Source organism: Peromyscus leucopus, chromosome 3 (assembly GCF_004664715.2).
Source record: "Peromyscus leucopus breed LL Stock chromosome 3, UCI_PerLeu_2.1, whole genome shotgun sequence".
Lineage (NCBI taxonomy): Eukaryota > Metazoa > Chordata > Mammalia > Rodentia > Cricetidae > Peromyscus > Peromyscus leucopus.
Window position 1 is genome coordinate 127,038,113 of NC_051065.1, and position 25,042 is coordinate 127,063,154.

At 48.0% G+C, this 25,042-nt stretch overlaps 1 protein-coding gene across 1 annotated transcript in view; it reads left to right on the forward strand.

Annotated features, from left to right (window-relative positions):
* Tm7sf3 (transmembrane 7 superfamily member 3) overlaps nt 1–24,448 on the forward strand; it is a 34,140-nt gene extending 9,692 nt beyond the window's left edge. The window contains exons 2-12 of the mRNA XM_028891636.2: nt 2,364–2,518; nt 4,635–4,785; nt 5,669–5,789; nt 8,078–8,249; nt 9,354–9,531; nt 15,876–15,962; nt 16,354–16,434; nt 17,446–17,598; nt 19,219–19,316; nt 21,277–21,439; nt 23,510–24,448. Coding sequence (XP_028747469.1) covers nt 2,364–2,518; nt 4,635–4,785; nt 5,669–5,789; nt 8,078–8,249; nt 9,354–9,531; nt 15,876–15,962; nt 16,354–16,434; nt 17,446–17,598; nt 19,219–19,316; nt 21,277–21,439; nt 23,510–23,772 — 1,622 coding nt within the window. The 3' untranslated portion in view covers nt 23,773–24,448. The remainder of the gene's footprint in view (nt 1–2,363; nt 2,519–4,634; nt 4,786–5,668; nt 5,790–8,077; nt 8,250–9,353; nt 9,532–15,875; nt 15,963–16,353; nt 16,435–17,445; nt 17,599–19,218; nt 19,317–21,276; nt 21,440–23,509) is intronic.
* The last annotated feature ends 594 nt before the right edge of the window (nt 24,449–25,042 follow it).

The following is a 25,042-nucleotide window of genomic DNA, read 5'->3' on the forward strand; positions in this document are numbered from 1 at the left end:
TCCGCCATGCAGCATGTTGCGCAGCTTAGAGATAGCTCTGTGTACCGCAGCAGGAATCTGCCATGCTGTAGGTCAAGTCCAAATGCCGCAGTTTGCCTGAGACACAGAACCAGGAAGCCGTTTTTAGCTCCATTTTAGAATCTTTTTTTAAAGCTTTCTCAGGTTTTGGGTGGAAATTCTTGCAACCACTTCTGGGCACCAAATGCAGTCAAAAGGTTTCTCCTGTCCTGCCCAGCCCCTCAGTCCTGCAGCCACTTATAAAATAATCACTTAGAGGCTTAATATTATTATTCACAAACTGTATGGTCTGTGGCAGGCCTCTTGATAGCTAGCTCTTATATCTTAAATTAACCCATTTCTATTAATCTATGTTTTACTACATGTTCTGTGGCTTACAGGTCTGCTGGCATGTTGTTCCTGGGGTGACAGGCTGGCGTCTCCTCAGACTCCACCTTTCTCTTTCCTGTCTCTCTCCTTGGATTTCCCACCTGCCTCTAAGCTGCCTTGCCATAGCCCAAAGCAGCTTATTTATTAACCAATGGGAAGAGCATATGTTCACAGCGTACAGAAACACATCCTCCAGCACCACTTGACTAATTGACATGTACTCTCACTGATGATATCACTCCTCATGTTATCAGTGTTAATCCCAAAGGTGAGAATAACACCACTACCACAGTTTGAGCCAGATTTGAAGCAAACTTGATTTTTATTGGGGTGCACCAAGAGCTGGCAAGGGACTGCCTCCTAAGTTGAGAGCAGTCCCGAATCCATCTCTTAGGCCCTTTTAAGGAGTAAAATCACTAGTAGTTTTACAGAAGGGAGACAATGAGACAATAAGGAAATACAAAAAAAAAAATAAAAAAAAAAATCGTGTGGTCACCCACCATGTGATTAGGGAGGGTCTGGGAGGGTCAGGGTGTTCTCAAAAATGAATCAAGGTCATGGGCTGGGGAAGGTTGGGTTTCAGGAAACAGCAGCTCAGCTCTCACAGTAATAGAAACTTGTCTTTACAAACACAGCGCAATGGATCCTGCCTCTAAAATGGAGTCAGGCAGGTTCTTCAATCAGCTTCCAGTTGTTTGATCATTTTAATTACCGTGCTCCTGCGTTTCTTTCTAAGGACTCTATTTTATCTTATTGTGTGGGTGTTTTGCCTGCATGTGGTCTGTGCAGTACGTGTATACCTGGTGCTCAAGGTGGGCCAGAAGAGGGATCCCCTGGAACTGGACACAGGCAGTTCTGAGCTGCCTTGTAGGTTGGGAACTGAACCCGGGTCCTCTGGAAGAGCAGCCTTAACTGCTGAGCCTTTGGTCCGTGGTTCTCCACTGTCCCTCTAGTATGTTGGTGCCTTGGAGATTCTGGGTTAAAGATTTAGGTTAAGGAACGTTGACCACCAACATATCTCTAGAGATGGCTCAGTCTCTTCCAGGCCTTCTGACCTGTTCTGGCTCAGAGTCTGTGTCATGGGAGACAACAAGGGCCACCAGAACATCTTCTAGAGCACATTGGAAGCAAGCCCAAGAGATGATAGCATGCGCCTTGGATAGACAGGCTGTAATGAATTTGTTTGCATAAGTTTTCGGTACAGACAGAGTGATTTTATAAGTACTTCCCGATACTTGCCAAATGGAGAACATGAGGGGAAATGTGTGTGTGTCTGTGTGTGTGCTGGGGGTGGGGGGGTGGGGTGGTGGGGGGAGTGGGGGTGGGGTGGGGTGGGGTGGGGTGGGAATGAAACCAGAAAATGGATGACAGATATGAGCTGCGAGCTCCTAGCACAGTGGAACATTAGTGATCCCTGAGGGCCAGGACAACTGACCCCATTGCAGCAGACAGGCCAGAAAGCACATTTGCGTTCTTAAGACAGGGCCGTTTTAAAAAATGAATTTAATTCTCTGTCATTGTCATACATGGGTTTGGAAGTACCTGTTGGAGACTGATGGGCTGAATGGTGGGACCACAGCTGCAGAGAGTGTCATCCTAGAATGTATCAGTCCTGGTTCAGCAGGGAGGGTAGGGCCAGCTCTTCCTGTTCATCGTTGTTGACAAGGCTAGTCATATGCAGACCTAGTCCAGGCAACCATGGCTGCTGTGAGCTCAGGAATTCAATGTCTATGTCTGCTTCACACCCACCACCCAACAACAACAGGCTCTTGATCTGCCTGTAGCCCAGGCTGGCCTTGCCCTTACATAGATCCCTCTGCTTTAGGCTCCCAAGTACTGAGATAGCAGTCGTGCACCACCACACCTGACTGGGGGTTCTGAGGGTGAAATTAGCGGTGCACGTTTGTTTATGAGTAAAGTTTCCATAAACTGATACTAGAGGTACAATATTGTAACGAGAAAATTTTCCATTGTAGGTTTCCTTGAATTTTCTGTGGGAAAATTTACATACTTTCTGCTCAGCAGGCCCTTTCCACAGGGCGCCATTCTGCGTCATATTTCAGGCAATGTGACCTTCCTTCTTTTCCAAATACACTCACAGTATCAGAACACCACCGTTTCGTTTACTAAGGTAAGTAGAAAGGATTATTCCATAAAGAGATCATCTCTGTAATGTTGTCTTGTGTGTTCACATCTGGTGTCTGTTTAGGTGTGGGCCTGGTCTCCAGGAGGCCTCAGTCATCTTTAGTTACAGGATCTCATTGCCTAGGCTGCCCTCCGTTCCCTTGATTCACAGACTGTCTAGAGGAACAGAACTGCATGGGGTTCTAGAAATGACTTTCCTCTGCCCCTTCTGATGGCAGTGGTGCTCTTGTGTTTTGTTTTTTGGTTGTCATGGCAATGGGTCTTTTGAAGCCACTGGCCCTATGCTCTGACCACTCTCTGAGGCTTGCCAAGGTGAAACTCAGCTGCTGCATTTTTCCTTCTCAATCCCTTGGCTTTAAGAGAGCGTTCTGATTCCACGGCGGAGGACTGAGGGTTTAGGACAGCTTCAGCTGCCCAGGGAGGCTGGTTGCCTGGCCAACACGAACTCTTGTCTTAAAGGGAAAGGCTCACCAACAGGCTGGAGACATAGCTGGTGGTTAAGGAGCACTGGCTGCTTTTGCAGAGGACCTGGGTTTGGTTTCCAGTACCCACGTGATGGCTCACAACCATCCCTAACTCCAGTTCCAGAGGCTCCGATGCCCTCCTCTGGCCTCCACAGGTGCCAGGCACACATGTGGTATGCAGACATGCATGCTGGCAAAAATATTCATACACACAAAATAAAAATAAGTGACTAAATAAATAAATCTTTAAGACAAAAGCTTTTTGTAAACTGAACTCTTTGGGGCCAAAGCTCCTGTTTTGTGTTGTTAGCCAGAACCTGACAGAATAAATCTTAATTCAACTGAACTGTAGTACTTGAAAAATTCCATGTACAATTCCTAGAGTTTCTGTTTATTTCCCCCCACCAAGCTGGGAATGAAACCCAGGCTGTCACACTTGATAGGCAAGTGCTTTACTGCTGGTCTACACCCTGACCCCTAGTGTCTTGGTTTTAAAAGATGGAAGCTGAGGACCGAGGAGATGACCCAGTCTATAGGGCTTGAGTTTGATCTCTAGAACCCACCCAAACAAAAAAAACCCAGCCAGGTCTGGTGTGGGTTCGTTACCTAGCACTGGGGAGGTGGAAACAAGGCTCACTGGCTAGTCGGTTTAGCCAATCAGTGAGCCCCAGGTTCAGTGAGAGAACTTGTCTTAAAAAATAAGCTGGAGGGGATGGAGAGATGGCTCAGTGGTTAAGAGTACTTGTTGTTCTTGGAGAGGACCTGGGTTCAGTTCCCAGCATTCACAGGACAGTATCCATCTTTAGCTCCGGTCTCAGGAGACCTTTTGACTTCTGAGGGCCCCAAGCAGGCACGTGGTGCACATACATACATGCAGGCAGACTACTCGTATACATAAAATGAAACAAATAATAAATCTAAAAATATATAAATTAATTAAAGTAATAAATTGGAGAGGGATAAAGGACGACACCCAGTGCCAACCTCTGGCTTCCACATATATGCTCACATATTAGCATATGCACATATTCACACTTGCACACACACGAATATATACACATACAGATACTTAAAACCATAACTGGGAGGTGTTCGTGAGGAAGCCTTTACCGATAAGATAGCGCCCCTATAAAACAGGCTCCACAAGAGCGCCTTCCTCACTCTGCTGTGTTTATGAACTCTAAAACCTGTGGTAGTTTGTTACAGCAGTTCAAACTTACTGAGGCAGTTAGTATATATTGCTAAATTTCTGTTTATTTATTTTATATGGGTATATTGTTAGGATATGTGTTTGTGTACCATAAATGTGCCTGGTACCTGTATAGACCAGAAGAGGGTATCAGATTCTCCGGAACTGTTCTGAGCCATCATGTGAATGTTAGGAATTGAACTCAGGTCCTTTGGAAGAGCAACCAGTGCTCTTAACCACTGAGCCATCTCCAGCCCTCAATGATGATGTGTTTCAGAGAATTCTCCTATGCGAAGGTGTGGGTATGTGAACATAGGGCTGAAAACGCTATGAAGATTTTTTCTTTTTTGTTTTGCGGGGTTTGGAGAGGGCTGCACTCACTGGCTAGCTCTGCAGTGTATGTGATTTCTCAACTCTGTCTTCATGGTGGCTTTGCTTCCCAAATGCAGACTCTCCTTCCGGGCACCTCAGAGACAGGTAATGACAGAGGGCTGGTTTTCATCCTTAGACCCGAGCAGACTATGTGCACTTGGTACTTGGAGACGAAAGATGCCAAGCCTGTTCAAAATGTGGCCATTCCACTCTCCTACTCAGAAAGAGGTAATTTCCCAAGTTCATCTGTGGAATATGAGCTTTGTTTGTAGAAACCTAAGGAAAATTATCCTGGTAAAATTGTTTATTACAATTGCAGTTTATTTAATCAGAGTGTTTTAGTGTAAGCGGCAGAGAAAGCAGCATTAGAACCAGCCCTTCATAGTTCCATGTTATTCTAGGCAGAGGCGGCAGTAGGCTTATCCGAAAGAAGGTGCAGGGTTTAGAGAGTGGTGAGCAGTGGGAGTATCTAGAGCTGAGAGCAAAGAGCCTTGAACACAGTTTGCATGCAGTGCTAAGCTGGGTTCAGAGGAAGCGTAGAGGGTCTGGGCAGAGGAACACTGTCTGTTTCGTCTTTAGAGGGACTGATGATGTCGCTTGGTTGGTCAGGCTTTGCCCAGCATGCATGACACCCTGGGTTCCATGTCCAGAAAACTGGCCACTGTGTCGCGTCCTGTAATCCAGGACAGGGGAGGTGGAGACGGGGGACTAACAGTTCAGAGTCAGCTCCATGGCAAGTTGAAGGCCAGCCTGAGCTACAGGAAGAAGAGCAGAGTGACAGAGCAGTGGCGAGTCGGAGCTCTTTCGACAGCGTGGGGATGAGACAGGCCACAGTGATGGCTAAGTGACGTGGGGTGAGGAAATTTAGACTGTGGACGTTGGGGAGTAGGGCTGGGGAGCAGCTCTGTGGTAGAGTGCATACAGCCTGGGTTTGAAAAAGACATTTTGACGGGGAAGGGGATGAAGAACCTGTCATGACTCAGTCATGATCCAGCAGCAGCACTGGTGTTGTGTGTTGACATATTGCTATACAGGAAGTTCTCGTGAAGGATCTGTTTCCTGGAGCATGATAAGAATTCTTGGGTTACTAATCTCACCATTTTTCATGCAGATCCCATTCCTGGAGGCTGTAATTTGGAGTTTGATTTAGATATCGATCCCAACATTTACTTGGACTATAATTTTTTTGAAACAACTATCAAGTTTGCACCAGCAAACCTAGGCTATGCAAGGTATGGCTGCCTCTCCACCTCTGCCAAAACCCCACTTAGGATGCTCATGGCTGCAGCACAGCCAACTGCCTCAAGCCCCTCATTTTCTATAGTAAAGTTGGATTGCTTTTTGTTTGGGAGGGTTGGCATAATTTAAACCTCAATGCTAATATTTGAGCTATTGTTTATACTGAATAATCTCCTTCTTAATTCTTTTGAATTCTTTATTTGAAGAGACAGGTGTGATGTGAGCCTGTTGCGAGCTTGGAAGTGCATCTTAAGATTTATTTTTATTATCAAGCGTGTATGTATATGTGTCTGTGTGGATATGTGTACATGAGTACCTGTAAAGGTTAGAGGTGCCCGATGCCCTGGGGTAGCAGGCTTTCTTTTAGGCCACCAACCAGCTCCCAAATCATGACATGGAGACTTATTATTAGTTGTGAATGCTTGGCCTTGTCTTAGCTCTTATTTTAATCTGTTTCTCTTCATCTACATTTTTACCTTTCTTTTTATATGTCCTACTCTGTGTCTGCTGGCTGGTGGCTGCATGGCTGGCCCCAGGCATCTCCTTCAGATCTTTGATGCTCTTCTCCCTCTGGAGTTAGATTTCTCTTCCTACTTATTCTCTCTGCCTGCCAGCCCCTAATGTCCCTCTCCTGCCTAGCTATTGGCCATTCAGCTTTTTATTAGACCAATCAGGTGCCTTAGGCAAGCAAGGTGAAACAAATGCATCACATATTTACATAATTAAACAGATGTAGCACAAACAAATGCAACACATCTTTACATCCTTAACAAAGGTAGCACAAACAAGTGCAACACACCTTTATACAGTTAAAGTAATATTCCACAGCATAAACAAATGTAACACATCTCTACATAGTTAAAGTAATTTCCATGACACCCTGGAACTGGAGTTACAGGTGACTGTGAGCGGCCTAGTGTGGGTGCTGGGACTGAGCTTGGTCCTCTGTAAGAGAAATATGTGTACTTCACTGCTGAACCATCTTTCCAGCCCTGTCTTAGTTTTCTCAAAGCATTTAAATATAGCTTTTTAAATATAGCATTTAAATATTTAGGGCATTCCATAGCCCTAAATTCTTACACCTTATGAGGATTTAATTTTCCAAAACTCTGCCTCAGTTTCCACTTTATAATAGTAAGGACCGATTGACAGCTCTCTGCCCACCCACCCCCACAGTGCTGACTGGGGAGTGCTCTTGTTGTTTAGTCCTGGTGCTCTAATGAAGAAGCACTTGTTTTATTTTATTTTCTGGGGTCTTTGAGGTTAGACTCCCTCTTCTGAATTCCATGGGTACTCACACTCACAAGTGCAGGCATGCACACGTGCGCACACAAACACACACACACACACACACACACACGCTAACAATCAAATCAAATCTCTTTGTAACCACATGATACAGTATCAAATGGCAAAGGTGTCATTGATCTGGGCCCATCCCGCTTCAGAATCTCTTTTTTCCTTCAATGATGTCGGCCTCTGTGTATGTGTGATAGTCAATGCTGCTGTCATAGAGAATAGGCTAAGCATCCCTTCTCTGAAACATCTGGGGTCAGAAGTGTTTGAAATTCCCATAGGCCTTAATGGTTGAACATCCCTAAATAATCTGAAAACCCAAATTACTAACAAATCTGAAACTTCAGATATCATAGTAGAGCCCAAGAAGTTCTAGGTTTCAGATTTTTAGATTAAGGATTGTCTGTACTGTAAACTCCATGGGTGGATTATGAACAACAGAAATTTACTAACTTACTTACTTAAAGGCATTTGTTTATTTGCTTACACGTGTCCCTGGCTGGCTCAGAAGTCTCTGTGTAGACCAGGTTTGACCTGAACTTGCATTGACCCTCCTTCTGCCTCCCAAGTTATAGCCATGCACCACACCCAGAAGTTTTTCTCACACTATGAGGGCGGCACCTTTGGGTCTGGCGGGGCCCCTCCTGCAGGTACAGACTTCTTATTGAGTCCATGTGAGAAGGGAAGAGTGCCTGAGACCTGTCGGGGGCCTCGTCTGTAAGGACCAGTTTCACTCAGGAGGGTTCCTCCCTCATGACCAACTTCTAACACTGTCACACTGGAGGCAGGAACTTCAGATACGAATTTTGGGCAACATAAACCCAGCCCATCACTGTGTGCTGCTTTTCTCTACAGCACCACTTAGATTCCAGCCCTAAACTTGGAACTGTGTCTGCAGAAGTTTGAAATGAGAGCTCTGGCTCCTTCTCCTAGACGGGACTTGAGCCACAAGGGACTGATGCTCAGTTTTGTTGGTTGGCTTTAGAGGTGCGGAGCCTCCACCGTGTGACGTGGGCACGGGCCAGGAATCCAGGTGGAGGTTGCAGTATGATGTGTATCAGTACTTTCTGCCTGAGGGCGACCTCACTGAGGCCTCGCTGCTCCAGCATCTTCAAAGGATGGCCCAGGTGCCCCAAGTGAAGGCCAGTGCAGTCAAGGTGAGTCTTCTTGCAGCTCATGTGGCTGGGTTGGGTGCTCTGACATGATAACATTTGAGGAGAAGCAAGTCAATTCTGTCTTGATTGCAGCCATATCTGTGACCTCATCATCCTGAGGTAGGAAAAGAAGTAGGCGATAGTTTTCCATACACTTCAGTAACTTAGATAAGAACTTCTGGCAGGTGTAAAGGGAAAAGTCTAAAAACTGAGAAACCACTGGAGGATATACAAATAGGTATTAATATTTTTAACATATTTTACAAATTCTTTGAGAATTTCATACATGAATGCAATGTATTTTGATCATATTCACTCCCAACTCCTCCCTATAACAATCCCCAGATCCACAGCCCCCCCCCCACTCCTTCCCAACTTCTTATCTTTTGTTTATTTCAAATAACCCACGGAGGACAGTTGGTGCTCCCATAGACTTGTGGGTATGAGCCATCCAGTTGAGCATGGTCAACCTACCGGAGCTACACTCTTAAAGAAAACTGACTCAGGGCTGAAGAGATGGCTCCGCTATTGGGAGCACTGGATGCTCTTGCAGAGAACTTGGATTCAGTTCCCAGCACCTGCATCAGGTGGATCAGAACTGCCTGTAACTCCAACTTCAAGAGGATCTGCATCCTCTTCTAGGCTCCATGGGTACTGACACTCACAAGTGCGAATTCATACATGCAAGTACACACACACACACACACACACATGCACACATGCACATGCCCTTAAGAAAAATAAAATCTGGGCTGGAGAGATGGCTCAGCGGTTAAGAGCACTGGCTGCTCTTCCAGAGGTCCTGAGTTCAATTCCCAGCAACCACATGGTGGCTCACAACCATCCCTAATGAGATCCGATGCCCTCTTCTGGCCTGCAGGCATACATGCAGGCAGAATACTGTATACATAATAAATAAATAAATTTTTTAAAAGAAGAAAAAAGAAAAGAAAATCTTTTAAAAAAAGAAACTGATTTTCCCTCCCCCAGAAGCCATCAGCTGTCAATAGCTCCTGGGGACTCTATACCGGAGTGTGGATTGGCCTGGTTTGTGCAGGTCTTGTGCACAAAAGCCATATAAACACCACTTGTTATGTTTGGCTTTAGGTGGTTACCCTAACAGCGGATGATAAAACGACTGTGTCTTTCTCTTCCCTCCTGGGACAAGGAGTCATTTATAATGTCATCGTCAGGGATCCGTCCCTCAATACATCTGCTGCTTATGTTCCTGTGCACACATATGCCTGCAGCTTTGAGTCAGTGGATGGTAACTGTATTTCTCCTGGTGAGTATCTGGACTTAAACCTGGACAAATTCTTCCTTGACTTTAAAAATCAATTTCTACTAGTGAAGCTTAAGATTACTCAAAAATGCTTTGTCTAGCTTTCGTTCACCAGTTACATTTGTAAGACACGCCCACTCCCCACCCCCACCCCCGCATCAGGGCTGAATTCACTAGTTAAGAGCACTTGTTCTTGCAGAGGACCCAGGTTGGCAGCTCACAACCATCCATAACTCCATTTCCAAGGTATCTGATTCCCCTTGCTGACCTGTGAGCACCAGGCATGCGTGTGGTGCACAGACCCACATGCAAGCGAAACACTCGACACATAAAGTAAATCACTCTGAAAAAGGCGCCATATGCTATACTCCGTGCAAGGTGGCAGAATAGATCAGCGCAAAACTAGAGTACCGAGACAACAACAGACAAACCCAGAGCATCGAACATTTACCGGGGGTCAGTTTCCCCACCATATACTCTGTGTGTGTGTGTGTGTGTGTGTGTGTGTGTGTGTGTGTGTGTGTGTGTGTGTGTGGTGAGGGAGATAAGATGGGTATGCTATATTTATAATACACACACACACACACACACACACACACACACACACACACACACGTGAGAAGCTAGTGGGTACCAGAAAGGAAAAAACAGCAGGAAGAGGAGCAGTTGCATGTAGATGAGAGGAAGGTCTTAGCCACCATGGCTGGTGAAGGCCTTGCAGGCAAGAGCATGTCTGGGCACCGTACATGCCCGGCAGAGGGACAGCCATGCCGAGCCCTGCTCCTAGACACCTGCCTGGAGGTGTGAAGCAGGACAGTGAGAACAGCAGTGGCTGGAGGACAGGAGCTGTGAGGCCAAGGGTGCGGGGTGGTGGCTCCAGGTGGGCCTTGAGGGGCAGAGTGGGCTCTAGTTTTCCTTCTAGAGGAGACAGAAAGCACTGGAAGGTTTTGACCATAGGGGAGGCATCCTGATCTGACTCAGGCACTGTTGGGGTCACCCAGTGCCTGAGGAGAAAAGAGAATGGAGAACAGAAACAGCCAGATGCGTCAGGAGGCTCCTGAAGTGATGCAGGCGAGGGATGCTGTGGTTTAAGGAGAACGATGTCAGTGGAGAGGTTATGAGGGGTGGGGTGTGCACAGGTGGTTGTAGCTAGAGTTTTCCTGCCTTGCCCACAGTCAGGACAAATTTCCCACAGTCCCACAGTCCCACAGCCGCTCAGACCCAACCAAGTAAACACAGAGACTTATATTGCTTACAAACTGTATGGCCGTGGCAGGCTTCTTGCTAACTGTTCTTATAGCTTAAATTAATCCATTTCCATACATCTATACCTTGCCATGTGGCTGGTGGCTTACCAGCGTCTTCACATGCTGCTGGTCATGGCGGCAGCTGGCGGTGTCTCTCTGCCTCAGCCTTCCACTTCCCACAATTCTCCTCTCTCCTTGTCCCACCTACTTCCTGCCTGGCCACTGGCCAACCAGTGTTTTATTTATTGACCATTCAGAGCAATTTGACATACAGACCGTCCCACAGCAGGTGGTGCACCTGCTTACACTTTATTTTGAGATAATTTCACAGGAACGATGGAAGGTAATATAAAGAAGTGTGCATGCTCCTCACCCTGCTCTCTCGGGGTCAGTTACTGTGCAGTGCTGTTTACTTCCCTTCCTTTACTGTGTGTGCACAGTGCACACTTGCCTGTCTTTCCCAGTCACTTGAGAGTAAGTTGCATGCACACATACATGGGCGGGACCGTTCCCCGGATGAGGAACCTGTACTGTGTAAGGTGGGGAACGTGAGCTGAGCATTAGCCAGGTGTTCGTCACTCTGCTTTCTCACTGCGGGTGCAGTGTGACCAGCTCCCCAAGTTCCCGCTACTGCGATTTCCCCACCGTGAAGGGCTGCACCCCTGAAATGTGACCCGGAAGAGTTGCTCCCCCTCCCCCTCCTCTCTCTGTCTTTCTTGTTTGTTTGTTCTGTTTGGTTTTTTGAGACAGAATGCCTCTGTGTTCTGTGTAGCCCTGCTGTCCTGGAACTCACTCTGTAGACCAGGCTGGCCTCAAACTCAGAGATCTGTCTGCCTCTGCCTCCTGCGTGCTAAGACTAAAGGTGTGCGCCACCATGGCCCGGCAACGCTCTCTCTGTTAAATTGCTTCTATCCCAGCAATAGGAAAAGAAACTGCGGCTTAGATTTGGCTTGAGCTGACGCTAGAGAGGGAGAGCTGACGCACTAACGTAGGAAGGGCCTTGGTGTTGGGCTTGGGGCACGCTTTGAAAGTCACTTTGGGACCTGCTCGTTTGAGAGCCCCATGAGACGTTGCCACAGGCCCTTCCAGGGCACACAGCAGGGACGGCTAGGACTGGAGAATATCTGGCTCAGGATGTGTGGCCACAGCCCGTTGGCTTCCTGCTGGGAGTGAGAATGTGGAAAAGGAGAGAAGGGGGGGCCTGAAAGGTCCTGCTGAGGTGGCTGAGGAAGAGGGGGGTGGGGTGGGGCAGAAATCGATGTTTCCTGAGGGCAGTGTGAGAAAGCTTGTCAAGAGCAAATGTGGCCAGCCGTGTTAAAGCTGAGGAGAAGCCCTGTTGAAAAGCCACCACTGGCTTCGAAGCACGGGGGTCATTGATGCCAGTGAGGGCAAACAGGACAGGGTGGGGGAAAGTCCAGTAGCTCTTACAAGGGGCTTCCCTCTAAAGAGTCGTTGGTTGTGGTAGAGCCAGCGGTTAGCTTCTTCCCTCTGCTAGAGTTGTATCCACTGTTAAAAACACTTGGACCCGTGTTCCCAGCACATGGGTGGTAGAGGCTAGAAGATCAGTTGTTTGAGGTCATTCTCAGCATATAGAAAATTTGAGGCCAGCCTGGGCTTCATGAGGCCCTTGTCTCAACCGTTTCCTTCCTCGGTAATTTATTCTAAATGTAGGGCCTTGTGCATGCCGGCCAAGCAGGGCAGCTCTGCCACTGAGCTGCCATCCTGCCCCCAGTGACTCTTGGTAAAGCTGTGAGGAAGAAGGGGGCTTCCTCCAATGGGATGATGTCACTGCAGCGAGGTGGAGGGCTCTAAAGACAGCGCAAGCGGGTGGGATTGATAATCAGGTAGCAGGGGATTTGGTGGAAGGAGGGTCACGAGGGGTGATGTCGGGGTGGGGTTCGGTATGAAGTGCAGTGTCAGGATTCTTGCTGAAGAGCGCCAAGGTGATCGATGTCACTTTGAGGGTGGGTGGAGGACGGGGATCCTGTTAGATATTTAGTGCAGTCAGGTAACAGGGAGGCTAGTTCTTGCTCATAGGAGTTTTTAGAGACCCTTGTTGAGACTAAACTTTGCAAGGATGTGCACAGAGGGCCCAGGAGAGGGTTCCAGAACCTGACTCATGTGGTCACACAAAGACAGTCACCTGACTCAAACACAGCCACCCCTGCTCAAGATCCTTGAGAGAAAGAGCGGGTTCCTGCGAGTGTGAGCTTGCCCATTGGGGTTCCTCCAGCTTTCTCCCTCAAGCCCCTGCTGGTAGGTCCCCGGCCCGCCCTCTCCATGCCCAGTTGTCCTTCAAGCCCAAGTGGAGGCTCTCGGGGATGCTAGTTCAAGTTTAACACGGAACAGGCCCTTCCAGGGCACACAGCAGGGAGGGTGTGTCCACCTTGCTTGTTCCTGCAGGCCTTGGCTTGTGGGTCAGAGCCTCTGGTCCCTGATGGCTGAAGGCAAGCTTTGGCTTTTCTGACTTGTTCACTCTTTGTTCACACTGCCACTGTTATATCTAGATTCTAGTTTTTAAATTTTCAGTTAATTAATTGGTAGCTTTTTTTTTAACTTTAAAAAAAGCTTTACATGCCAGGCAGCAGTGGCACACACCTTTAATCCAGCACTGAGGACACTTTACTATAAAAAAAAAACTTGTGAATCACAGAAAAAAAATCTTATCTAGGAGAGCAAGATTTATACTGTCCATGGGAAATTAAATACAATGTTTCTAGGGGTGTTCTGAGGTCACTCAGACTTGCTCTGTACTGAGGATGACCTTTCACCACCTGGCTCCCTTCGGCCACCTCCCCAGTGCTTGGATTACAGGCGTCTGTCACCATACATGGCTTAGATTCTTAGGACAGTTTCCCCACCCCCAGGTTAATGTGAGTAATTCTTCCCTTACCCTTCTATCTGGGTCTGTGACAGGGGAGAGCTCCTCTTCCGTGCCAGAACAATGGGTAACTCTCTGTATAGTCTCGGGCAACCCCCGCTATCTTGGTGATCTTACATGCTACTTACTAGAAACTACTCCGTGTGTGTGTGTGTGTGTGTGTGTGTGTGTGTGTGTTTGTGTGTGTGTGTGTGATGGCGGTTTGAATGAGAACGGCCACCATCCACCATAGGCTCATATATTTGAATGTTTGGTCCCCCGCTGGTGGAACTGTTTTGGAAGGATCAGGAGGTGTGGTCTTGTTGGAGGAGATGTATTACTGGGCACTGAGGTTTCAGAAGCCCACGCCAGGCCCAGGCCCAGCCCCATTCTTTCTGCTTCCGGCTTATGGGTAAGATGTGAGCTCTCAGCTCCTGCTACAGTCAGGCCTGCCTGCTTCCATGCTTCCACCGTGATAGGATGCTCCTGGACTCACCCTCTGAAACTGTAAGGAAGCCCCAATTAAGTGCTTTATTTTCAAAGTTGCTGTGGTCATGATGTCTCTTCACAGCAATAGCACAGTAACTAAGGCAGTGTTCATGTGTGTGTGCATATGTGTGTGTACATGCGTGTGCGTGTGGAGGCCCGAGGTTGGTGTTGGATGTCTTCCTATGTCACTCTCAACGTCATCTTTTGAGACAGAGTCTTTCACAGACCTGGAGCTCTCTAGTGTGGCCGGCAAGCCCCAGGGATCCTCTTCTCCACCTCCACAACAGGGAGGCATTCACTGCCACATCCACTTGTTATGTGGATGTGGACCTGAACCCCTCCTCGGCCTTGGGGGGCGTTTCACCAGCTAAGCTGTCTGCTTCGCCCCCAGGTTTTTAATGTGAAGAAAAACCAGGCAGGCAGAACTCTCCACCCAGCTCCATGGTTTTGGTGACAGTCACCCACGTTCTGAAGCAGAATGTGCATTTTTATCCTTCATGCAGTTGTCCTGTGGATCTGCCCTGATTCACAGACTGGCCTTATGCCTTTCATCTGTAGCTTAAACACATGTCCTCACGCTCTCTCCATTGGACACTCTGGAGCAATTGATGTATTTGACTTTGTGGCCAATCTGTAAGTTTTTCAGAGTGTGTAGGTGTTTTGCATCTCTACTTATACAAGGATCATTTCCTCATGCTCATTTTGAAGGGTTTCCAAGGAAGGTGAATTTGGTGAATGGTGTTTTCTCTTGATAAGGGCTATCTTTTTTAAAACATCAGAGTAATTTATTTACTTTTATGTATGTGGATGTTTTGCTTGCACATGGTCTTTGCACTCTGTGAGTGCAGTGCCAGCAGAGGCCAGAAGAGGGCATTGGATCCTATGGAGCTGGGGTTAGAGCTGTTGGTGAGCCACCATGTGGGTGCTGGGAATGGATCTGCATCCTCTGTAAAAGCGACAAATGCTCTTACCCTCTGAGCTGTCTCTCCAGCCCCCATTGCTCAGTGTTTCTGAGACAGGCCTCACTCTGACTGTAGCACAGTTGGCCTTGAATATGCAGTGATCCTCCTGTCTCAGCCTCTCGGGGCTGGGGTGACAGGCATGCATCACCACAGTGGCTGAGTCAGGTTGTAGCTGAGGAATTTTCTTTGAGTCGCCCCACTTTTCTCCCTGCAGTTTATTTGTTGACCACACAGACTTGTCGTAGGCACATGTTCTGCCATACCCTTCCTAAAGAAACAGCGTGGGCGCCAGGAGCATGCGCTGTCTGGTTCCATACCCTTCCTAGAGAAACAGCGTGGGCGCCAGGAGCATGCGCTGTCTGGTTCCATACCCTTCCTAAAGAAACAGCGTGGGCGCCAGGAGCATGCGCTGTCTGGTTCCATACCCTTCCTAGAGAAACAGCGTGGGCGCCAGGAGCATGCGCTGTCTGGTTCCATACCCTTCCTAAAGAAACAGCGTGGGCGCCAGGAGCATGCGCTGTCTGGTTCCATACCCTTCCTAAAGAAACACCGTGGGTGCCAGGAGCATGCGCTGTCTGGTTCTCCTTGTTATAAAAAGCAGCGGTTGGGCGTAATCACCTGCACAGATTAATTCATTAGGGGAACAAGGATATTTTTAAGAACATTGATCTTGTGTGGAGTTAACGATTCTCAAGCCAGTTCATCTTCCTTTCTATCCTGCTTTGCTTATTGATTAATGAAGATGCATTGACCCACTAATTTTTATTTATCTATTTACGTATTTTTAAGGAAGAGTACCCACCAAAGTGTTCTTCACTCTGCTTGCCCTGCTTGGGCTCTTCATTTGTTTCTTTGGACACAGATTCTGGAAAACAGGTACCATTTCCCACATAGACCCTCATTCTGCTACTCTGTGGCTCGCTTGGACTACATAAAGGAGACTCTTTCTCAAAGAAGAGGGAAGCATGATAAATGAACCATGAAATTAGCAAATAACCATTAAATTATGTAAGAGGTACAGCACAGGCCAATACAGCTAGTGTCTGATGATGCAGCCTAGAACATTGATTATCCATTTAATAATAAAACTGTTACTACTGACTTTTAACGTTTCCCTGCCTTCCCGGTAACTGTTCTTCTGGGAACGGCCTGGTGTATGAGTTCTAGATGCTTGGCACAGACTTGTAGATTAGATGCCTCCATTGTGCTGTGCAGATGCCTGACGAACGTTTTCACTTGTTTCCCATTTCCTGATGGTTCCTGCTAGAATTATTCTTCATTGGCTTCATCTTCCTGGGGTTCTTCTTTTACATCCTCATCACCAGACTGACGCCCCTGGAGTATGATGGTGAGTCCCGGTGACGGTTTAGCTGGATGTGCAGACAGGAAGCTGCTGGGTTTGCATCCACTGTGCCTCCCCTCTTTACCCGGGCTGTGTGTCATAAGCATCAAGTGTGGGATGAGGGGCAACCTGTGCCTGGAACAGCACTCCACATCCCGGCTTGCTCTCCTGGGTACAGCAAAGAGCTAGTGCTAGGGCACACGCCTGTAATCCCAGCACTAGGAAGCTGAGGCAGGAGGATTAAATATCTGAGAGTAGCCTGTGCTACATAGTGAAACCATGTCTCAAAAAACAAAACCAAGCCAGGGCGGTGGTGGTGCACAGCTTTAATTCCAGCATTTGGGAGGCAGAGGCAGTGGGATGTCTGAGCTCCAGTCCAACCTGGTCTACAGAGCGAGTTCCGGGACAGTCAGGACTATACAGAAAAACTTTGTCTTAGAAAAACAAACCAACAAAAATCAAACAAACAAGAGGTACAAGCCAGGAGTGGTTCACCAGTAAAGCTTTTGCCTGGCCAGGTAAGATCCCAGGGCCACAGAAACAGAAAACCTGGGTGGGTGGCATGGACCTGTTACTCCAGTAGGTGTCAGGCGGAGGCAGAAGGGTCAGCATGAGTTTAAGGCCAGCCTGGGCTACACAGTAAGGCCCCAGATAGCACACATTCCCCACTGGGGGGGAAACAGCTCAAACACTTCATTATTTCTTGAGACTGTGCCTGATGTAACTCAAGCTGGCCCCGAACTCACTGTGTAGCAGAGGATACCATGAGGTTCTGATCCTTCACATTAGTGCTGGGGATGGAACCCAGAGCTTCACGCCAGGAAACACTCGACCCACCGAGACACATCCTCAGCCTCCCCAATCACGCCGCCCCGCCCCCCAGCCCCCATTTAAGGTTCTTCCTGACCAAGCTGGTCTGTCCCCAGCCCTGGGGTGACAGTGTCTTTAAGGACATGTAGGCTGAAGTTGAGGTTGAAGCCCACTGATCCACCTTCCTGTGCCTTCTTCCGTGTGCAGTTCGTCTGGTCCTCACGGCTGTAGCCGGCAGCGTTGGTGGGATCTTCCTGGTGGCCTCATGGTGGCGGTTTGGAACCCTCATGCTCTGCATGCTGTGCGTTGGACTCGTGTTGGGCTTCCTCGTCTCTTCTGGGACTTTCTTCACTCCTCTGGGTAGGAGACAATGACTCTCATGCTGGCGGTGTGTGTGTGTGTGTGTGTGTGTGTGTGTGTGTGTGTGTACACACCACGCGCGCACTGAAGCTAGTCAGGAATCAGGATCCTGGAGTGTGTTGCTTATCTCTGCCTTCTGAAGAGCCGTGGCACGCGCACTGATGGCCTGGCACTTTTAGAGAGGGTCAGCTCAGATTAAGAGTCCTTTTCTCAGAGCACCTTCCTAGGGGATCTTAGAATGTCCTCAGAATGGCTTTCTTGGGACTTCTGTTACAGGTAAGGTAGGTAACGGGGCTCGTAGGGCAGAACAGAGGTTTTATTTTTATTTTATTTTTAAATTTTCTTTCAGTTTCATTTATTTTGATACAAGGTCTTTCTTTGCAGTCCAGGCTGGCTTCAACTCATGCCAATCCTTTTGTTTCTGTTTCCTGACCTGACCTGAGATTACAGGTGTGAGCCAGTGACCTTTTGAACATTTTAAATCCTCAGCGTCATGCCCAGTATGTCTCACCGATGACCAGTGCTGCTCTGATGGCACTGACTTGAAACCTGGTGCTGTGACCAGTGTTCTCTTGCTCCGTCTCCACTCCGCCCTTTGTCATTTCCACCTCCAAGTGCTCCTCAGGCAGCTCTAGGCTGGTTCTGCAGGGTTCCTTCTATTTTGCAGAGGACCCAGTTTTTAAAAATTGTTTACTTTTTTTTCCCTTTGGGAACAGGATCTCACTGTGTAGTTCTGACTAGCTTGGGACTCATTGTGTAGACCACATTGGCCTTGAATTCACAGAGATTCTCCTGCCTCTGCCTCCCGAGTGCACCACCACACCTGCTTCGGCCTCCCAAGTGTCTGGGAGTGCAGGTGTCTGTCACCACATGCAGATTTTTTAACCTATTCTGCAGAAGAGGACCCCTGTAGCTCTGGGTCACCCAAGGTGTGTCGCCCACTGGATTGTAGCAGCAGGAAGTGCATGGCGCACCCTGGCGGCCCACACCCTGGCGGCCCATGCCAGCCTGTCCTGGAGTTCCTTATGAGCAGGAATTGGCTTAGTGGTTCAAATCTTGATTTTGAATGTTGTCTGTGGGGATCCCCCCATTACAGATCATGAAAGCTTGGAGCTGGAAGAGAGACAAGGAGACTTCACACAGTATAATCCAATCTTCCCACTTTGGGTGTAGGAATCAGACCCGAGCCACAGGGCTGAGGAAGAGGGCAGGGGGTGTGTATGGCAGCCTCTTCACGTCATCCTCTAGGTCCCCTCCACTTTCTAAAGCATGCCTTTAAAAAGAGACTAAGTCAGCTGGGTGAGGCTGCACACACCTTTAATTGCAGCACTGGGGAGGTGGAGACAGGTCGCGGATCTCTGAGTTCAAGGCCAGCCTGGTCTACAGAGCGAGTTCCAGGACAGCCAGAACTGTTACACAGAGAAACCCTGTCTACAAACAAACAAACCAACAGACACAGGGTGTGTGTTGATTACACTGACCATTAAAGAAAACCAGTGTGCTGGCTGCCAGCACATTCCCTGGCTGGCACTTTAAGCCTTGTGTTTGTGGACAGACACCGAGACAATGAAATTTAATTTGTGAACATCTTGTTTATTCTTGATTTCTATGTTTTTCCAGGAAATCTAAAGGTTTTTCATGACGATGGAGTGTACTGGGTGTCGTTCTCTTGCATAGCTCTGCTCATTCCCGTCATCTTCATGGGCTGCCTAAGAATAGTGAGTGTTCAGTACAGTTGGCTTCACTCATTAACACACCCATCCAGCCTGCAGGGAATCACTCATTGAATCCTTTTTGTGTTGTATTGGCCAGGGAGGGGTGTAGCTGGAGAGTTTTCTCTCTGGGTTCCGCCAAGCCCCAGCAGTCTGACAGCCCACTTATAAAATAAACACACAGATGCTTATATTATTTAAACTGTTTGTCCTAATGGCTCAGGCTTCTAGCTATCCCATTCTTACATCTTAAATTAACCCACTTCCATAAATCTATACCTTGCCATGTGGCTCGTGGCTTACCGCCATCTTCACATGCTGCTTGTCATGGCGGCAGTGTCTCCCTCCACCTTCCTGTTCTCTCAATTCTCCTCTCTGTTAGTCCCGTCTATACTTCCTGCCTGGCTACTAGCCAATCAGTGTTTTATTTATTGACCAATCAGAGCAACACATTTGACATACAGACCATCCCACAGCAGAGGGGTCTGTGGTTATCTGGGCTGAGGAAGTTCTGTGATTATCATGTGTGTTTGTCCTTGTTTTTCTTCAAACAAAGTGGTTATGTAAGGGTCTCAAGTCAGGTTTGCTTTCTCCACTGATTAAAGAATTAAAAGGCAGGAAAGAAGTCACACTCTTAGCAAGTTTTATTAAAAGCAAAAGTGCTGGTATACATAACCCATACACACACCTTACACACAGAGACACCACACCAATGTGGAGGGGACGAACCCCTCCCGCCGCCCCCACATATAGACACCATACTAGTACAGAGAGGACACACACCTCAAACACACACCATACCAGTATGGAGGGGACCCCTCCCCATACACACACAGATACTAATGTGGAGGGGACATACACATACCATACACAAAAACGGACACACCAGTATGGAGGGGACACACACCCCCTACTCACACAGACAACACACCAGTGTGGAAGGGAAACTGAACCCATCTCAACCCCCAAGGGCTGGGACTGCGAACTGTCTCTGGTGGCCTGGGGTGGGCTCCCTCCTCTGACTCTGGACTGGTCCACTTAAACAAAGAGAGGGAACCGACAGGCCTGATGCCAAGTAAGCGTGTTCTGGACCAGCTTTAACGGACCTGACCAGCCTGGACTGGTCAGCCAGAGGGCCGTCAGGTAGATAAGCCTACTGGCTTGTTTCCTGTAAGAGGATAAAGAATCAGGAAGGATGCCATCTGCATCATCTGTCTGTCTGTCTGGCATCTGTGCAGCCCCTGTCCTCAGAGTATCAGTGCCTTCCAGGACCGGGAGCAGAGCCAACCACCTTCCTCCACTGCAGCAGCCCAAAGAGGCTTCAGCTTTAGCCGCCTCTGTGGAGTGGGTCCCTGATTAGATTTTACTGTGGAAGTTTTTTGGGGAAGATTGTTTTCTACAGTCTAGCTGTGCATTGCTCGGTGGCAGCACTACATTCTAAGGACATTGTTAGACAATTTTGCTATGGTTCAGACATCAAAGTGTACTGCCCAGACCTGGAGGGCCAGTCACCATGTAGCAGAATCCTACGGAATGGTGTCATTGGCTGTATCAATGTACAGTGTTTAACTTTTTACCTAGCATATGCCTGGTGCCCACAGACACTAGAAGAGGCTGTCAGATCTGAATATCCACTTGGGTGCCAGGTCCCCTGCAAGAGCAGCAAGTGTTCTGAACCACTGAGCCAACCCTATTTTGATAGCCCAAACAGTGTGGTAAGAACCTACTATGGGGGGTGGGAGGAGCCAGGAGGAGTTAGGGGACAGGAAAGAATTTGATAAAAATAATGCTGTCAGAATTCTCAAAGAATAAAACCCATTCTGGACATTAAATGTGGGTTTTACTTGTTTTCTTACTACCCCTTGTCATTGCTGTCTTGGGTCCTTTCCATAGCACCAGGCAGTGGTGAGAGCTGAGGCTGGTCTTGCTGTGTGGGTGACACCCTGTCTCCTCTGCTCTTCCACAGCTGAACATCCTGGCTTGTGGCGTTGTGGGCTCCTACTCTGTGGTGTTGGCTGTTGACAGTTACGTGTCCACAAGCCTCTCCTACATCACTCTGAACGTCCTCAGGAGAGCTCTCAACACGGGTTTCCGAGGAGCTTTCATCAGAGTGCCCTTCCAGACTAACGGTAAGATTCTTGAATCCAGAAATCAGAGTGATGTTCGAATAGGTGCGCCGACTACTAACCCACCCTCCCAGGAGCACGCAGGCATCACCTGGGGCTGAAAGATGAAACACAGTTCAGATGCCATGAGAGTGCTCTGCCAATAAGCAAAGGATTCAAATGTCTCTTTCTAAACATCTAAGCGGACTTTGTTAGCTGGCATACCTGTTCATTCTCACTCAGATGGGGAAGCTTTTGACAGCCATGGGTGGGGGCAGATGAGGAATGAGAAAGGTATCCTAATTTAATTTAAAATGTATTCCTTCATTTCCTTAATGAAGATTGTATTTATTTTCAATTAGTGATCATGTAGTTGCCTTAATTAGACAATTTTGTCCATTACTGACTTTCTATCTTAAGTTGTCTTTGAGACAGGGTCTTACTCTGTAGCCGAGGCTAGCCTCAAACTCACCGTGATCACCCTGTCTCAAGCCTTCCAGAGATGATGACAGGCGTGAACCCCAACACACGGTGGCCTTTGTTACCTTTTAAAGGAAACAAATGATGCACTACACATCTACAGGGTTTTCAGGTTTTGTTGATTGCAGGAAAGCGTGTCTTAGAACTGGGGGCTTAGGAATGGCCCAGCAGGGCCTGTTGGGAATGTTTAGGGCAAATCTTTGCCTCTACTTAGCAACAATCCACATCTTCCCCTTTGGATGAGAGGTCAGCAGTGGAGACCTTGTGTTCAGAGAATTTTCTCCCTGGGGGTAGAGGTATCTACCCCTGTCCTTCTAAGTTCTCCACTACAAGGATGGTTCCACCAGAGTTCCCTGTGGAGACCCAGTGAGTTTTTGGGCTTAATTACAGAGCCTGGGCAAAAGGTTGTCTTCAAGAGCTTGGGTGACTCCAAGGCAGCCACTCTGGAAAGTCTACACCCAGCACAGGCAATGGCGTTCCCATAGCTACGTCTTTGCTGGACGCTCATTGGAATCTGGGCATCATCTCACGCCATACTGTGTTCCCTGTGTGAGCAGTCTGTCCCCACCCCGCCCCCTGGAGAGGACTGGTGTATGTGGAGAGTGACTGGGGCAGCCATGTCTGTGGGCGCTGCACACACATGTAAGGCTGGAGCTCCAGGGAGCAAGACAGCCAACTTTTCACCACTTGCTTTGACTTTCTGGATGCCTGTAGTAGAAGTCTGTGGTATCTCCTCACACCTTACTTGTAAGTGCAGAAATACATGTTTGGACACAAGTCCAACCCTGGAAAGGAAGACGTGGGTTTAGCCCGTTGCACATTAGAAGTTAAACAATCAGAGGCAGGTGTCGTGGTGTACAGCTGCACTCCCAGCATTCAGCGACCGAAGCAGGATTGCCATGAATTTGAGGCTAACACAGGCTCATAGTGAGTTCTAAGTCAGACTACAGAATTCCATCCTAAAAACAAAATGAAAAGAAAAAGGAATAAAAGGGGTGAGGGAAGATAAAAAGAGAAGGACTCGGGGCCAGGGAGATGGCTCAGTGGGTCAGGTGCTTGCTCCGTACCATGAAGACCCGAGTTCAGGTCCCGGAACCCAGGAAAGGCGAGCTGGACAGTGCGTGTGTGACTCAGTGGGTGGGGCTTGCTGTCAGATCAGGGTCAATGGGAGAGCTGTCCAGACATGACGGTGCCAAGCCATAGAGACAGACACCTGCTGCCTACTCAGGCTCCCACACACGTGACTCTGCACACACTGAAAATATACAATTTTGGGGGGAGGGGTTGAGACAGGGTTTCTTTGTGTAGCCCTGGCTGTCCTGGAACTCACTCTGTAGTCCAGGCTGGCCTCGAACTCACAGAGATTCCCCTGCCTCTGCCTCCCGAGTGCTGGGATTAAAGGTGTGCGCCACCACCTGACTACAGTTGTGGGTTTTTTTTGTTTTGTTTTGTTTTTTTTAAATAAAAATATCTGGACTTGGTGGCTCATGTCTATAATCTTGGTATTCAAGAGGGCAAGGCAGGAGGATTACCAAAGTTTAAGTATAGTCTGAGCTATAGATTGAGACACTGTCTCCATGAGCACATGAGTACAAAGTTACTTCTTCCCTTTAGACTTCCTCGTCCTGGCCGTGTGGGGGATGCTGGCCGTCAGTGGAATTACACTGCAGATCCGGAGAGAAAGGGGACAGCCACCTTTCCCACCCCATCCCTACAAGCTGTGGAAGCAAGAGAGAGAACGCAGAGTGACTAACATTCTGGACCCCAGCCACCATATCCCTCCGCTGAGAGAGAGGCTGTATGGCCGACTCACTCAGATCAAAGAGCTCTTTCAGAAGGAACAGCCGGCCGGAGAGCGGACACCCCTGCTTCTGTAGACGGCTGGGGGCTTGGTCAGTGGGCCTCACCCTGGAGTTCTCGTCTAGACTGCCCAGCTGTCCAGGTCCAGTGCGGGATCAGCTACGGTCAGTGATAGGGTGGGTGCCCGTTGACAGTAGTGGAGTTAGAACATTCTAGGTGACGGTGAGAAAAAAAATCACCAAACAGCTGGTTGTAGAATGCTTTGCCTCATTTCCCACAATCCTGAGAAGTTACCCTTGGTTTATAAATACGATTGATGTGTTTTATAAAATATACCAAAAAATAAAAGTGTCAGTTCTCCTTCAAGCCCTGGGGTTTTCTCTTACAGCTTCCCGAGCAGTTTGACTCGTCTGAACCTGTGGAGGGAAAGGCTGGCACTGGGTTTTTGTTTGCTTTGTGTGTAGAGGTTTAGGAATTTGATCCTAGGTCCCTGAATGGTAAGATTAAGGGAAAAGCAATCCCCCTTTCCATTAAAAGCAGTCTGATTATTTGGCTGCATCTTATGTTTTAAATCAGGAACCCTTCATTTCTTTCAATGTTTAAACATTTTTTTAAAGCTGTGGGAAACTATCCTAAAATGTATCAACATAAATTCCCTGTTGTTTTGCCTCTGAGGCTTAAAGTGGTAATTTATATAACTAAATTATTTCTGTAATTGAAAGTAGCTCAGTTTATTAAAGATAATAGAACTTTTGTATTGCTAAGTTATTTATAGCCCAGATGCTGTTCTTGTTTGGGGCCATTTAAGGCAGTGTTGAGGGTTGCATTGGATGAAGAGTGGACTGTATTTTGTCAGGACGGGTGGTTGCTGCCTTCCTGAGTGTCACTAACAGGAAACCTTTTTACCGCCTGGTGCTGTGGGAAGCGGCCGTATCAGCGCCCTGTGAGGTCACTGCTAATGACTGCTACTGGGTTATGGAGGCCGGTGCTCTGCAGCTCAGAGGGAGCCAGCTAGGGTGGAGACACTCGGGAGCTGCTCCTTAGGGCGCCCTGGGTTCTGTAAAGAGGGCCTCTCTCAATGCCCAGGGCCGCACACCTCCCTCTCGGGGTTGTGGGCTGAGCCGGCTTCCTGACGTGTGGCAGCTGGTTGTGGCTGTGGTGTGCTATACCAGTGGTTAGTGAGGCGTCCACCGAATCCTCGATGATGCTTTTTAGTCTCTTCACAGGTAGTGGGAGGAGTCTTCGGTTTGGGTTTTGAAATGTTTTGAAGATAAAACATAATGAGAAAATGACAAAATGAACCACTTTTGTTTCAAAAAATTCTTATTCTGTTATTAGTGTCTAGCT